At 36.6% G+C, this 14,919-nt stretch overlaps 1 protein-coding gene and 1 long non-coding RNA gene across 3 annotated transcripts; one reads left to right on the top strand and one right to left on the bottom strand.

Annotated features, from left to right (window-relative positions):
- Positions 1 to 737: 737 nt before the first annotated feature.
- Positions 738 to 6,675, bottom strand: LOC116583567. Its single transcript, XR_004282785.1, has 4 exons — positions 6,608 to 6,675; positions 4,535 to 4,660; positions 2,887 to 3,130; positions 738 to 965 (listed from the first exon to the last, which is right to left on the bottom strand). It is a non-coding gene; the product is annotated as an uncharacterized LOC116583567 (long non-coding RNA).
- A 1,928-nt stretch (positions 6,676 to 8,603) lies between these two features.
- On the top strand, positions 8,604 to 14,055 carry ITM2A (integral membrane protein 2A). 2 transcript variants are annotated; one of them, XM_032331213.1, is made up of 6 exons: positions 8,604 to 8,717; positions 12,087 to 12,218; positions 12,494 to 12,691; positions 13,158 to 13,268; positions 13,508 to 13,658; positions 13,810 to 14,055. In XM_032331213.1, exons 1-6 carry the CDS (start codon positions 8,604 to 8,606, stop codon positions 13,896 to 13,898), a joined length of 795 nt encoding a protein of 264 aa, XP_032187104.1. In that variant the 3' UTR covers positions 13,899 to 14,055. The 2 variants fall into 2 exon arrangements, with proteins under 2 accessions (XP_032187104.1, XP_032187105.1); XM_032331214.1 differs by having other exon boundaries at positions 8,604 to 8,714; positions 13,810 to 13,898.
- Positions 14,056 to 14,919: the final 864 nt, after the last annotated feature.

Genomic DNA, 14,919 nt, shown 5'->3' with positions numbered 1-14,919 from the left:
ATATATATATATATCTCACATATAAGGTATGGTATATATATGTATATGTATATGTGTATAGATATAGATATCTCCATCCCACATCTTCTATCCATTCTTCAGTTGATGGACATTTGTGCTGTTTACATAATTTAGCTATTGTAGATAATACTGCTATAAACATCAGAGTGCATGCATCCTTTTAAATTAGTATTTTTGTATTCTTTATATAAATACTTGGTAGTTTTCTGTCATATTTGGAATTTAAGAAACAAAATTAGTGAAAAGGGGGAAAATAGAGAGAGGCAAGCCAAGAAATAGACTTGACTATAAAGAATAGACTGATTGTCACCAGAGGGAAGGTGGCTGGAGGGATGGATTAAATAGGTGGTGGGTTTTAAGGAGTGTACTAGCTGTCATGAGCACCAGATGTTGTATGGAAATGCTGAATCACTATATGGAACACCAGAAACTAATATTAAACTTTGTCAACTAACTGGAATTAAAAAAAAAAAAAAACCTTTTAAAAAGACACCAATGAAAGAAATTGGAGACATTAAAAAATGAAAGATGTTCCATGCTCACATATTAAAATAATTAATATTATTAAAATGTCCCTACTACCCAAAGAAATCTACATATTCAATGTAGATACTTCCAAAATTCCAATAGCATTTTTTTCACAGAAAAAAAGACAAAGCTAAAATTTGTATAGAATCACAAAAGGCCTGAATAACTACAGTAATCTTGAGAGAGAACAAAGCTGGAAGCATCACACTTCTTGATTTTCAACTATATTTCAAAGGTATAGTAATCAAAACCTTATGGTGTTGCCATAAAAACAGACATACAGATCGGTGAAGCAAAATAAAGAGCCCAGAAGTAAACTCACACATGCGGCCAATTAATTAATGATAAAAGATCCAGGGATAGACAATGGGAAAAGACAGTCTCTTCAAAAAATGGTGGAAAAACTGGAAAGTCACCTGTAAAACAAAAACAAAAACAAAAACATGACCACTATCTCACACTATACACAAAAAATTAACTCAAAAATTTTTAAAGATTTGAATGTAAGAACCTGAAACCTTAGAACTCCTAGAAGAAAACACAGGTAGTGAACTCCTTGACATATGTCTTGGTGATAAATTTTGGGATTTGAAATCAAAAGGAATGGCAACAAAAGCAAAAGTAAACAACTGGGACTATATAAAATTATAAAGCTTCTGCACAGCAAAGGGAACCATCAACAAAATGAGAAGTCAGCCTACTGAATGGGAGAAAATATTTACAAATCATTATCTGATAAGGGATTATCCAAAATATACTAAGAACTCATGCAATTCAATAGCAAAAATATAATACATTCAAAACATGTGCAGAGATTCTGAGTAGAATTTTTTTCCAAGGAAGATGTAGAGATGCCTAGCATGTACAAGAAAAGACACTCAAAATCATTGATCATCAAGGAAATAAATTAAAACTACAATGAGCTAACACTTTAAACCCGTTAGAATGGCTACTATCAAAAAATGTAAGGGCACCTACGTGGGTCAGTCAGTAAAGGATCTAATTTTTTATTTTGTTTCAGGGCATCATCTCAGGGTCCTGAGATCAAGCCCAAGTCGAGCTCTTCAGTCAGCAATGAGTCTGCTTGATATTCTCTCTCTCTTCCTCCCTCTGCCCCATCCCTCTTCTCTTTCAAATTCAGTCATTCATTCATTCATTAAATAAATAGATATTTTTTTTAAATGCAAGTGATAATAAGTGTTGGTGAGGATGTGGAGAAAAAGGAACTTTTGTGCATTATTTTTGGGAATGTAAATTGGTGCAACCACTATGGAAAATACTATGAATGTTCCTTGGTAAATTTAATACAAAGTTACCATATGATCCAGCAATTCTATTTCCTGCTATGTATCTGAAAAAAATGAAAATATTATCTCAAAAAGTTATATGTACCCCCATGTTCATTGCACTATCATTCATAATAGCCAAGATATGGAAACAACCTAAGGGTCCACTGATGAATAAATGAATAAAGAGAATTTACACACAGACACACACACATGCACACACAAGAATATTATTCAGGCATAAAAAAGAATAAAATCTTGTTATTTTTGATGACATGGATGGATCTCAAAAATATTATGCTAAGGGAAATAAGTCAGACAGAGAAAGATATATGCTGTATGATCTCACTTATATGCAGAATTTTTTTTTAAGATTTTATTTATTTATTTGACAGACAGAGATCACAAGTAGGCAGAGACACAGGCAGAGAGGAGGAAGCAGGTCCCCCGCCGAGCAGAGAGCCCGATGCAGGGCTCAGTCCCAGGACCCTGAAATCATGACCCGAGCTGAAGGCAGAGGATTAACCCACTGAGCCACCCAGGCGCCCCTATATGCAGAATTTTTTTAAAAAAGATAATCATAGTACAGAGAACAGATTGGGTAGTTGCCAGAGGTCAGTGGGGGGTAGGGTTGGGGGAAATGTCTAAATGAGATCAAAGGTACAACTTTCAGTTATTAAATAAGTAAGTCATAGAGATGTAATGGACAGCATGGTAACTATAGTTAATAATACTGTATTGCATAATTGAAAGTTACTAAGAGTAGATCTTAAAAATTCTTATCAGAAGAAAAAAAATCTGTAATTATGTGTGGTGTTTAATATTACTAGGCTTGTGGTGATCATTTCACAATATATACAAATATTGAATTATTATGTTGCACACCTGAAATTAATATTTGTCAATTACACCTCATTTTAAAAAATCACGTTGAAAAAAATTTAAACCCAATGAGGTAGGTGTTAGGAATAGACAAGTATTTCCCAGTGCTCCTGCTTCCATGTAGAGAAGAATAATACCCTAGAGAAGAACTCCTGACTTTCACCCTCACCTGCTCCCTGTTTCCTTCCAAATGAGAGAAGTGAGTGACTCTTCTACTGGTGAATCAAGATGAGGAGTGCATCTTCCTTGAAATCTCAGAGTCATTAGCACAGTACATTCTGTTTGCTCTAAGGCAGGTGTGCTCTGTGGAGGAGACCTGCCAGAGGCTCACTTCAATACAGGAGGAGGGGTATATTAACAAATCTGTTTGGTCCACCAAAATCATGCACATTCTCCAAATAGCTTTACTGATCCTAGAACAAGCAAACAAACAGAGTTGATAAGCTCTGCCATGATGAATATAGAATCAAATGAAGAAAGAGATGTAAAACTAAATTTAGTCTATATAGATTAAATCTATTACTTTTCTTTTTTTTCTTAAGATTTTAATTTATTTATTTGACAAACAGAGTTCACAACTAAGCAGAGCAGCAGGCAGAGAGAGAGGGCGAAGCAGGCTCCCCACTGAGCAGAGAGCCCGATGTGGGGCTCGATCCCAGGACCCTGAAATCATGATCTCAGCTGAAGGCAGAGGCTTTCACCCAATGAGCCACCCAGGTGCCCCTAAATCTATTACTTTTCTATTGCAGGAAGTTTTAAACATATTTACAGAAGATAGTGTTCTTTATATTTCTTTTTTTTTTAAATTTTTGACCATTTCCTTACACCACACACAAAAATAGACTCAAAATGGATGAAGGACCTCAATGTGCAAAAGGAATCCATCAAAATCCTTGAGGAGAACACAGGCAGCAACCTCTTCTTTATATTTCTGTATGTGCTACATAACAGAGTTGGGCACATAAAAGAAAATAACAGTAGATTTTTTTATTGGTAGACTGAAGGCATAAGAAAGTACAGACAATATAATTCCTTCTTAATTTTCCAATTACTTCCTGTCTTTCTCCTTAAAGAAAAGAAATTGTCAACAACTAATACAATCAATTATTCTTGTTTGAACACTGACTAGGTATTTGCTCACTCGTGTTAGACAGTATGGGGATACAAACCATGGGACTCAGCCCTTACCCTTTAGAAACATATATATATTTACAGAGATGAAACACAACTGGATACAGTGGCATGGGACAACAGAGTAGAGTTTATACGAAATTAGTGTTGGTAGAGGTCAGAAATGGGAGAAGAATGATACTCCCAGAAAGCACCATGGAGGAAGAAAGACTTAATGGGTAAACAAATTTCTGCTGCATACTTACTCCTTAAGAGATGGTTGTGCTTCAGATTCCTGGCAGTACTGTGGGGTTCTAAGGTAAGGTACACTATGTATTATGTATTATTTCATCAAGTTTTAAAAATACATGCATACAGACGAACTCACATAAGCATTAATTAGAACCCTCTCTGAAGGAGAAAAGCCCACAGGGAATCTTAAGGAGTATATGTATGGCAATAGGGCAGGTCCTATCTGCTTTGCTGGATCAGGTTTACAATTTGTCTGGTTACCTATGAACTTCAGGTTCAGTTCAATTCAACAATTTTACTGAGGTTCCTCTTTTAATAGACAAAGGACTAAACATTGCTAAAGATTCAAAGGTGAGTTAGAGGCTGAACGAGGTAAATGATACAGGTACATGGAATTGGCTATAAAACAAGATAGTATTATAAATACACTTCAAATCTACTTCATTCATTCTTACCAAAACTAAGTCCAAGAATTATTGACAGTCACTGGAGAAACATGGGGGTTTAATTTGTCCTTTAGAAATAGTTCTGCCCTTCTTCCACTGGCAGACAAGCCAGAAATACAAACTCCACAAACATCCCTATACATATAAAACACGAAAATTATGATTATACTAGTAAGGACTAAGGAATAAAATTAATGCCAGTCTTGTTCTAGTTTAAGGTGCGGTGTGTGATGGGAAGAACTTTACTATCATATGCTGTACAACATGAATACACAAAGTATAATAGTTATGTTTTGGAAGGTTCCAATTAAAACTTCTTTGGATGCTTGAGGTGGGAGTGTTATTTAGAGAAAATAGTCTCAAGAGAATATGCTCATTAAAACAAACACACACATAAGAAAATTAATTATGTTATCAGTTGATCTATTAGGAGACTTTTTTGGCTTCTGTCAATTTCTTACATAAACAATTAGTTATCTTTAAATTGCTGGGGAGAGATTTCTGGCTGTATTTGTGATGCAATTTTGGAGTTCAAAGTTTTGCGTTTAGAGTAGTCTTTGGAAGAAATTGTATAGGTGGCAGAATCATATTTTTCCCACAGTCTTAGCACATTCATCATAGTATTAGTTGGATATTCTTGTTAATCAGTCATCACTTCCTCTTCCTAGCTTTATCTAGTTCATAATTCCATAGAGTATATTTGCCTCCTGAGGCACCTGGGTGGCTCAATTGGTTAACCCTCCAAATCTCAATTTTGGCTCAGGTCAGGATCTCAAGATTGTGAGGTAAGTCTCCCAGCTGAGCATGGAGACTGCTTAAGATTGTCTCTTTCCCTCTCCCTTTACCCCCAACCACATTCTCTTAAAAAAAAAAAAAATCAAACATATATTTGCCTCCTGAGTAAATTGATTTTTGTTTTTGGTTACTTCTAAATATATGTGCATATTATTTTTCTGTAAATATTTCATTGGTCCATAGAAGTTCTTGGTATCCAATGAGAACTTCTTTTTCTCAAGCTATTCAAAATAGCTTTTAATTGAGGCTATTCAATTCAAGTTAAGGCACAACTTTCTCTTAAACTTGAAGATATGACCACATTGTTGTGAAGAGAGGATGAAAACTAATCTTATATTTAAGAAAATCTTGCATCTTCTTATTTTCATAGCTTACTAACGTACAAAGAAAACTTTAGAGTTGAGAAATAAAAATCTATCACTTTTGAGAATCAGAAAGCGAGTATTTTCTATTACTTTGTGGAAGAAGCCCTAGCTATGCTCCCAGGACTGAGCCATATATGTAGAGAAGTCATGGACATATAACATGGCTTGGCTCTTTAAGGAATTAAGCCAAATTCCTAGAATTATATCCCAAAACAGATGGCTGGCCAGTTCTCCCAGTAGCCTCTTCTCTGCAGAAAAAAACAACTGTGAAACTCAGGAGAAATATGTTTTAGGATGAGGAGCCTGTAGCCATGTATCCACATATGACCAGCAAAATTTTAAAAGGATTTCAAGTGCTTTTAGTCCTGAGCAAAATCCTAGGCAGAAATCTCTGTTTGCAATATGGGCAGGGGATTCATTCTTCATTTCCCTAAAGAATATGCTCATTTTTTTCCGATTTCAAGCTAGCTCCCTTTTTGATTTTCTGATTTTTTTTTTTTTTAGTAACAGTGAGACACCATAGTGATTAAGACTATAAACATGAGAAGCACACCACCTAAGTTAGCATTTGACCTTGAGCAAGTCACTTGACCTCTTGGAAATTCGGTTTCTTCATCAATAAAATGAGGAATAGACTAATATTTCACAGGTTGTGGTAAAGATTAAATGAGAATGAATTTCATGGGCTTAGCATAAAAATCTAGTTTTTGATGTGTTCAACAAATGTTTGTATTGCTATCAAGGGTGCCACCATCTTCCCAATCCTGGATTCCCAATCATTTAAAACAGAATTAGTTTTTCTAATTTATCTCTTATTATTTGATGCTGCACCAGACCTTGTAAAGTATGGTTCCTAAACATCTTTGGAAATTATCCCTTTATTTTTGATGTTGCAATCATAATGTATTCTACCACCTCTCACCTGGAATATAGAAGTGCTTCCCAACCGGTTTCCCAATATATCTTGCTGTCAGATTAATCTTCTTAAATAGAATGCTGGGTGTGAAGCCACTGCAGATGAGATAGGAATTTAAACTTTCCTAGTAGTACTGGCTGTGGGTTGAACTACTCTGCTAGTTTGTAGAATTGCTATATTACACTCCGCAGCACAGTGTCCCCACTATAAAAACTATAAAACTTAAGACAAATATGTAATTGCTGTGGTTTCAGTTAAATGTTAACTGTTAAATTATAATTGGCAGACCTGAAGAAAGAATTAAACAACAACAAAACAAAAACGAAAACAAAAAATACACAAGGTACCATTATTTCTTTTATTATTATTATTATGTTCAGTTAGCCACTGTATAGTACATAATTAGTTTTTGGTGTAATGTTCATTGATTCATTAGTTAAGTATAACACACAGTGCTCATCACAACATGTGCCCTCCTCAATACCCACATTTCTAAGTAATCGTGAATATCTGGCCCTGTGTAAGGCAAGGATCCCCACTATTCTCCTCCATCTACCTTCTCATCTGCGGCCTATCAGAGAAAATTAAGGGTGTCGTCACAAAGCTCAGATAATAGAGACAAGAAACAGGCTTCAGAGTCAAGGAAACCTCTGTCAGGAAAACTCCAACCTGAAATTTCTTAAACAGAGGGATGATAACATATTCAAGTCTCCTTAATAAGTATGAGTAAATTGGGGATTCTTTTGTTTGTTTTGTGCTTTTTTTTTTTTGGTGTTATTTCCTTTACACAAGAGAGCCCTTCACTGTCTTCGGCAGCAGGACTAATTATAAACTCTTTACCACTCCACCTGTATTTACCAACCTCCACAGCATGAATTTCACATAGTGAAATGTCTATCAGTGTCAGGCACAACTGATGATGAAGGAATAACATGATTACACTAGCAGCACATGTAAATATTCCAGGTATGATTTCTAACTCAGCCCTCTTGGGGATTTTTTTTTCCCCCACTAGAGTTGGGTTAGCATATGGCTAAACTTCATGTTCTTCACTCACACTTTCAGCCCCCTAAATGCATAGGTATACACTCCCTTGTTTTTCTCCCTGCAGATTTCACAATTGGTGGCCAAAGAGAAACAAGGTCTGGATTGAGAATTTACTCTGGTTTCCCTGACCCGAGAGAGTGAAAGGATCTGGATTATTTCAGAGATTCACTATGAGCTTTCCACCTTCCTCTGTGTCTCATCCTGTCCTACCTGCAAAATGGGGAGTTGAAGAGGCAAAAGTGATATATTTCTGATTTAGTATTGCTCTAGGTTGGAAAATTGAAATTACAAAACAAACGCCAAGAAAGAAAACAAGATGTTGAGAGAATGAAACAAGTAACTATAAACAAACTTCTGAGTGTTCTTTAAAGGGAAGGTATTACTATAAAGGTACAGAATAGTCATGGACTGTGCTTTTGGGACCTGGGTGAGTGCAGAGTTGAGGAAGCTTGACTTGGTGCCAAGTTACAGTTCCTGGCCCCTTGGGGGGCCAGGCGCAGGTTTGGAAAAACACAATCAGGGCAGGGGCTATTGTGTCCTGGACAGAGGCAGAAAGACATAATACAGCAGGCTTCCTTCCTGTCCTGTTCTTATCTGACCGTGCAGAGGGTGGGTGGGAGCACGCCTGGAGCGCAGGTGAGGCATTTCAAGCCCCAGCTGCCCCAGGGCTCCACCTCCCCTTCTCTTCCTTCACAGACAACCCCCACCCCCACTCAAGCTTTTGAACCCCCTCCCGCTCCTCCCACGGCTCCACCCTGGGCCCTCCTACGGTATCCCCCTCCCCCCACCCCCAGCTTGGGACTGCGTCATAAGTATCCCCAGACCTGGGCTTGCAGCTGCCTAAGACAGGCGACGGAGAAAATAGGTCCTGCTAGGACTAGCCCGATTTCTCTACAACGTGCAACCCGGGAAGCTCATTTGAGCCACGCCTTACCAGGAAGCCCAAAGATTCACAATGGTGAAAATCGCCTTCAATACACCCACGGCGGTGCAAAAAGAGGAGGCGCGGCAAGACGTGGAGGCTCTTGTAAACCGCACGGTCCGAGCTCAAATCTTGACCCGCAAGGTAGCAGTACTCATTTCACCCCAGACTGCCTGCTAGGGTCCCTAAGGTGGGGAGGGGTGGTTTGCGGGGAGGAAGTGGCAAGTGGCAGAGGACAAAATGAAAGCTGCCCCTCTGCTGTTAAACTGGTTTACCGGTTGCCCCAGTTGCATTTAGTCGCGCCACTTTCCGCTTGCAGTGCCTCACACCCTTTAACATCCCAGTATCTTGCACTACTTTCCGTCCTTTCCAGCTCTTGTGGTGCATTTCCAAGCGACGTTACAGGGAGTTTGAGGAGAACCCCTGGGACCTGATGTCACCCTCTCCTGGGGAACATGTGAGGGGCTGGGATCAATGAGGCACGTTGTTCAGTCTCCAGCTCGAGGAGTGCACAGAGCCTCTACAGGGAAGGAGCAGACACTCAGGGAGAACAGGGGCAAGAGATTGAACTCTTCCTTCTTTCCTTTTGGTGGAGATAAAGTTCTATGAATCTAAGTCTTTCTAGGATCTCGGAATGTTTGTGGGGGTGGGGTATGGTACCAAAGACAGCTTTGACTCAGAACGTTGGGGTCAGTATGTGTGTGTGTTCGCCGGTGTATATTTTCAATTTCTCCCTGATGATAGGCGGTTTTAAGAGTTCAGTAAAGGAGCTGTGAAAATTGAAGTTGCTCTTAATTAGCGTTTGGGACGTTCACTGTGCCCTCTTACTGCAAGATCCTTGTTATGTTTTCACAGTGGCATTTCCTAAAGACAACACTCTTCATCCGTAAAAAGAAATGTTGAGGTTTATTTTCTTCTTCTTTTATTGCTTCCTTTTTGTGATACCCCCCCCCCACACACACACAGGCCTCCCCCATGGAGAGATCTGAAGCGGGTCTGACCTTGAATTTAAACTTCTAGCATTGCCAGAAACTGAGGTAGTTTCCCCCCCAAATATTAGCCACTGTTTATTTAGTCCAATTTCTTTTTCTTTTAAACATCTAACATGTTTTCAAAGTTTGTAAACTGCTCATTTTCCTCAGTAAAATGTCAATGTTGAAAGGGACATTTGTATTTTCTTTTACCAAATTTTCTTCTTCTACTACACAGTGTCAGTTTCCAGATCTATCTTAATTTGTTTTGTTCTCTCTTTAAAGTTTTAACCTTTGTGTTCAGACTGGAGATTTGAAAAGTACTTTTAGTGAAATGAGAATCCATGTAGTAAAACATTATGCACCAATTTGAAATGTTTGTATGCTTAGAGTTTTTGTAACAGAATTTTGAAATATTTAACCCAGCAAAAAAAACTTGTTTTGGGGTATTATACATTTGAGAAGTCAAAAGTAACACCCCCTTGCATTGTTGAGGTTTTGAATAAAAGACAGATCAAATATGTAACTGTCCTATTCACTTTGTAAGTGAAATATGGCTTGATTTTTTGCAAGGTCTAATTAGATGCCAGTAGTTAAATATAGCCACACAGTAATCCCTTTATTTTTCTCTCACCACCAAAAACTTCTTGACTTGTAGTTGGACACAGTTAATATGTAAACAGTATTCCTGCCAGGCCTGTGGTGTGATGAGGAATAAATAAAAATGAGCATTTGCACCATGATTATATTTCTTTGTTAGGTGCTGGAGAAGCTTCCACAGGATCCTGACCTGGTCACTACAGGACATTGATTTAATAATACTTGACACATTATATTGTGATGTATTAATCTGCTCATCAGAAACCTAGCACAACAGAATAGTATATCAGAAGTTGTGTACAATGACTTTAAAATAGAGTTTAGAGGGAAATTAGCTACGGTAAGTGAGAGTCCATACCACTCTGAATTCTAACAAATGCAAATGAAAAAAAATCCTTACTCCTAGTATGGTGAGGAATTTTATTATATTGAACCTCTAATACTTAGACATTGCTTAATAATAAATGAAACTCAGTGTAAATAGCTCTTCTCATATCTCAACAAGAAAAAATAATTGTTTTGAGTATTTAAAATTAAGTCATTTTGTGACTTACAGGCAAGTAACTTCATCTGTCTGGACCTCAATTTAATCATCTACAATATAATTTCAAAGCATCTAGCTCTGGATTACAGTTATTCACAATCATAATTTATAGTTCTGTCTTTGTAATGTTAATCTTTTGTTAGTTTTTTTTAATAAAAATAATTTATAATTTCTGAAAGCTATTGGGACAAGGAAAAGCCTTCAAGGTTTATAGAGTATTATTGGAGGGTTTGAAATTATATACATTTGGCTAAGAAGATGTGCATACCAAATTTCTTTAAATTTTAATTAAGATAATTTTTCAAAAAACAATTTATCAAAGAATTGTCTCTCTGTAGAATACAGGCACTTGTTTTCACCAAATTAATTGAAACTTAACTAGGTGCCACAAGCATTACAGTAGCTGTCCTGGAAAAGAGCTAATGGCCTGAAATAATAAAACAACTCTATTTTCGCACTATTCTGAATGATTTACTCATTGATTACAAGAAACTACACTTGATGACTTTGTTTATTCCACTCCTCAGTAATAATACTGCTTAAAACACCGTGAAATACAAGAATGGGATTGGAGTGTCCCTTGGACCATTGCCTTAGGAAGAATACAGAGTTACTTGTTTGCTTTGGATCTTTCTTGTTCCAGTTCCTGAACCAATTATGGATTTAATGGAATTTTTGCAGTAGCTGTTACACACACACACATTTTGTGCCCAGTTATCACAGATGCTGTACTGTAAGTTCTAGTGTTTTACCCTGAACTTAGAAAACATTATTTCATTCATGCAGTAGACAACTAAAGAACAGTGGGTGATGTTAGAAAGGTTAAATTCTCATTAAAATTAAGAACATTATGAAATATATCATGCCTCCAATATTTTAATTTCTGAAATAAGGGGAAATGATGTATACCTGCCTTACAGAATTTTTAAGATAAAACAATAAAAACCAGCTTTTTGAAAATCATTTAATAAATCAAAGGACACTAATCACCTTTAAGTTGGCAAAATTTGATTTACAAAAAATAGTAAAGCAACATAATTATAGTCCAGAAAGTTAGTGACTATATCACTGTAAAAGTCCCCAAATCAACAAAGAATAAAGAATATAATTTATTGCATAAATGAACGGTGATTTTCAGCTGATTCTAAAAGTGTGTATTTGAAAAAAAAAAAACCTCCTGTCTGCAATTGGGTTTGTAAATGCCAGAAGGAAAGTAAATACAATTGGCAATTTTTCACATCTATTAAATATCAGAAATTATCTTGAAATATTTTAACCTAGGATGATTTAACATCTTTTAAGAATGTCTTGTGTTTCAGGAAAGTAAATTGTACACAAAGCAACTATGTGTCTAAAAGTGCAATCTGGTTTTTGTCTTTGGTTTTGCTTTTTAATAAACAGGAGCTCCAAGGTGCCACCCAGGAAAAAGAGGGCTCCTCTGGGAGATGCATGCTTACTCTCTTAGGCCTTTCATTCATCTTGGCAGGACTTATTGTTGGTGGGGCCTGCATTTACAAGTACTTCATGCCCAAGGTAATAATAATTACAGTTTTTGTAATTTGGATTACTAATTGCTATATATTTAGTGGCAACTTAAGGAAATCGGTGGTGTCACCACAGAAATGAAGATTTAGGACAAGTTTTCAAATTTCCATTCAATTTATAAAACTTCCCTTCATGGTGATAACTTTTATCAGAAATTCTAAGCTTGACAAACAGTAAAATGAATTGATGTGAGTGTGAGAAATGATTCAAATGTCACCATAGTAAGTATTAAAAGGTTTTAATTCTCCCTTTTTGTCTTTTAGAGTACCATCTACCATGGAGAGATGTGCTTCTTTGATTCTGAGGACCCTGCAAATTCCCTTCGAGGAGCAGAGCCTTACCTTTTGCCTGTGACGGAGGAGGCTGACATTCGAGAGGATGACAATGTTGCAATCATTGATGTGCCTGTCCCCAGTTTCTCTGACAGTGATCCTGCAGCAGTTATTCATGACTTTGAAAAAGTGAGTTTCTCATTTTTAAAGGTTTTCTTGATTTTTTTTTCTTAGTTCATTAGCGAGCATTAAATCTGTTCATAAATGTTCATCTTTTTGCAGCAAAGCCTTTTTCACTTTTGCTATTGAAGATTTTTTTTTTTTGCTGTTTTATTTTTTCTAAGATTTTATTTATTTATTTGACAGAGAGAGAGATCACAAGTAGGCAGAGAGGCAGGCAGAGAGAGAGAGGAAGGGAAGCAGGCTCCCTGCTGAGCAGAGAGCCCGATGCAGGACTCGATCCCAGAACCCTGAGATCATGACCTGAGCCAAATGCAGCGGCTTAACCCACTGAGCCACCTAGGTGCCCTCACTTTTGCTATTGAAAATACCTTAGCAGGTATCAAAAGGATATAGCTGCTTGTTTTAATGGTAGTTAGAATCGGCAGAGTTGATATTCTTTACACCTTAGTTAACTTTTCTCCCTTCCCAACAGGGCATGACTGCTTACTTGGACTTGCTGCTGGGGAACTGCTATCTGATGCCCCTCAATACCTCTATCGTTCTGCCTCCAAAGAATCTGATGGAGTTCTTCGGCAAACTGGCAGTATGTATTTTGGATGTCAAATTTTTATTTAAGCATTTGCTTCCTCATTTAAAAACAATAATTACTTGAGCCAAACATTCCATTTTATTGGAATAATTTTAAAATAAAAAGTATGCTGTAACCTAAATCTGCTCTAAAAAATAAAGTCTATTAAAAAAAACAACTATAACTGCTATAGGTAAGGATTTAAATGGTGTTTTTAAGAAGTTTTTATTTTAATCTTTTTAAACAAATTTTAGAGTGGCAAATACTTGCCTCACACTTATGTTGTTCATGAAGACCTGGTTGCTGTGGAGGAGATTCGTGATGTTAGTAACCTTGGCATCTTTATTTACCAACTTTGCAACAATCGCAAGTCCTTCCGCCTTCGTAGAAGAGACCTCTTACTGGGTAGGCAATATAACCTTTCCTTCAACCTGTGTTATTGGGAAAGTGAAGGAGAGTATAGGTGGAGTATAGGGGGAAAGTAGAGAAGAAATCTAGGTATGTTTTCATTTAAATAAAAAGTTAAAAAGTCAATTCTTTGTGCATTTTCTCACAGGTTTCAATAAACGTGCCATTGATAAGTGTTGGAAGATTAGACACTTCCCCAATGAATTTATCGTTGAGACCAAGATCTGTCAAGAGTGAGAGGCAACACAAAAAGAGTATCCTTAGTAATAAGAAGTCAGAGATTTGCAATATGACTTCAACATTAAAGTGTGTAGGATACTCATATTTACTTATGCATATACTCTACTGCTTATACCAAAAAAAAGAGGGAAATAAAAACTACTAACCACTGCAAGTTCTTGTCAGTGTTTAGTTTAATTGACATTGATTATTTGAAATTGAAATTAAATGATTCTGTGTTTTTCTTTTTAATTCATAGGGTTTAGGCTTCTGAAAGTAGCATGAATAGGCCAGCTTATATCCTGACAATAAATTCCATCCTTTGTTTGTGTTTTTAAGTAAGCTCTTCACTCAGTCATATGGTAAAACGTGTTTTAAGTTTAAAATATTTAAAATTGGGGCACCTGGGTGGCTCAGTGTGTTAAAGCCTCTGCCTTCGGCTCAGGTTGTGATCCCAGCGTCCTGGGATCGAGCCCCACATCAGGCTCTCTGCTCTGCAGAGAACCTGCTTCCTCCTCTCTCTGTCTGCCTCCCTGCCTGCTTGTGATCTCTCTCTCTGTCAAATAAATAAATAAAATCTTTAAAAATAAATAAATCTATATATTTAAAATTATTTCTGAATGATTTGTGCAAAACATATCAGATCTCTTAACATTGCTAAGTTTTGTTTTTCATTTTATACAACTTTCCTGAATTTAGAAATTATCTTTGCATTTCTGTTAGGTGCTCTATAATAGATTTGATTTACATGTAAAAAACATTTCAAAAAGTAGTCATTTTAAAAAATGCAGTGATTCTGTCTCACTAATATCTATATTGTGAAATCCATAAAGCTGTGTAAGTGTTGAGGAATTTAGGTTGTATGAATTCTACAACCCTATTATCATATTCAACCATTGTTTCTCACTTAATGCAAACAATTAAAATTACTTATTTAGCTTTGGTGTACCTGAAATAGAAAAAATTATGAACTTAGCTCTGCACTTACTCCTACTTCCACACATTTCTATTTTGTAATCTCATATTTTATTCCTCTTTT

The sequence above is a fragment of the Mustela erminea genome, chromosome X (assembly GCF_009829155.1).
Source record: "Mustela erminea isolate mMusErm1 chromosome X, mMusErm1.Pri, whole genome shotgun sequence".
Classification (NCBI taxonomy): Eukaryota; Metazoa; Chordata; class Mammalia; order Carnivora; family Mustelidae; genus Mustela; species Mustela erminea.
Note: the sequence above shows the minus strand (reverse complement) of the source record. Positions and strands in the feature narration are given on the sequence as shown.

What these genes read in the sequence shown, in the direction of transcription:
- ITM2A (XM_032331213.1), top strand. Translation starts at nt 8,604, where the DNA reads ATGGTGAAAATCGCCTTCAATACACCCACGGCGGTGCAAAAAGAGGAG. An exon ending in TTATTCATGACTTTGAAAAA is followed by an intron (nt 12,692 to 13,157) that starts GTGAGTTTCTCA and finishes CCTTCCCAACAG; the next exon opens with GGCATGACTGCTTACTTGGA. An exon ending in TAGAAGAGACCTCTTACTGG is followed by an intron (nt 13,659 to 13,809) that starts GTAGGCAATATA and finishes ATTTTCTCACAG; the next exon opens with GTTTCAATAAACGTGCCATT.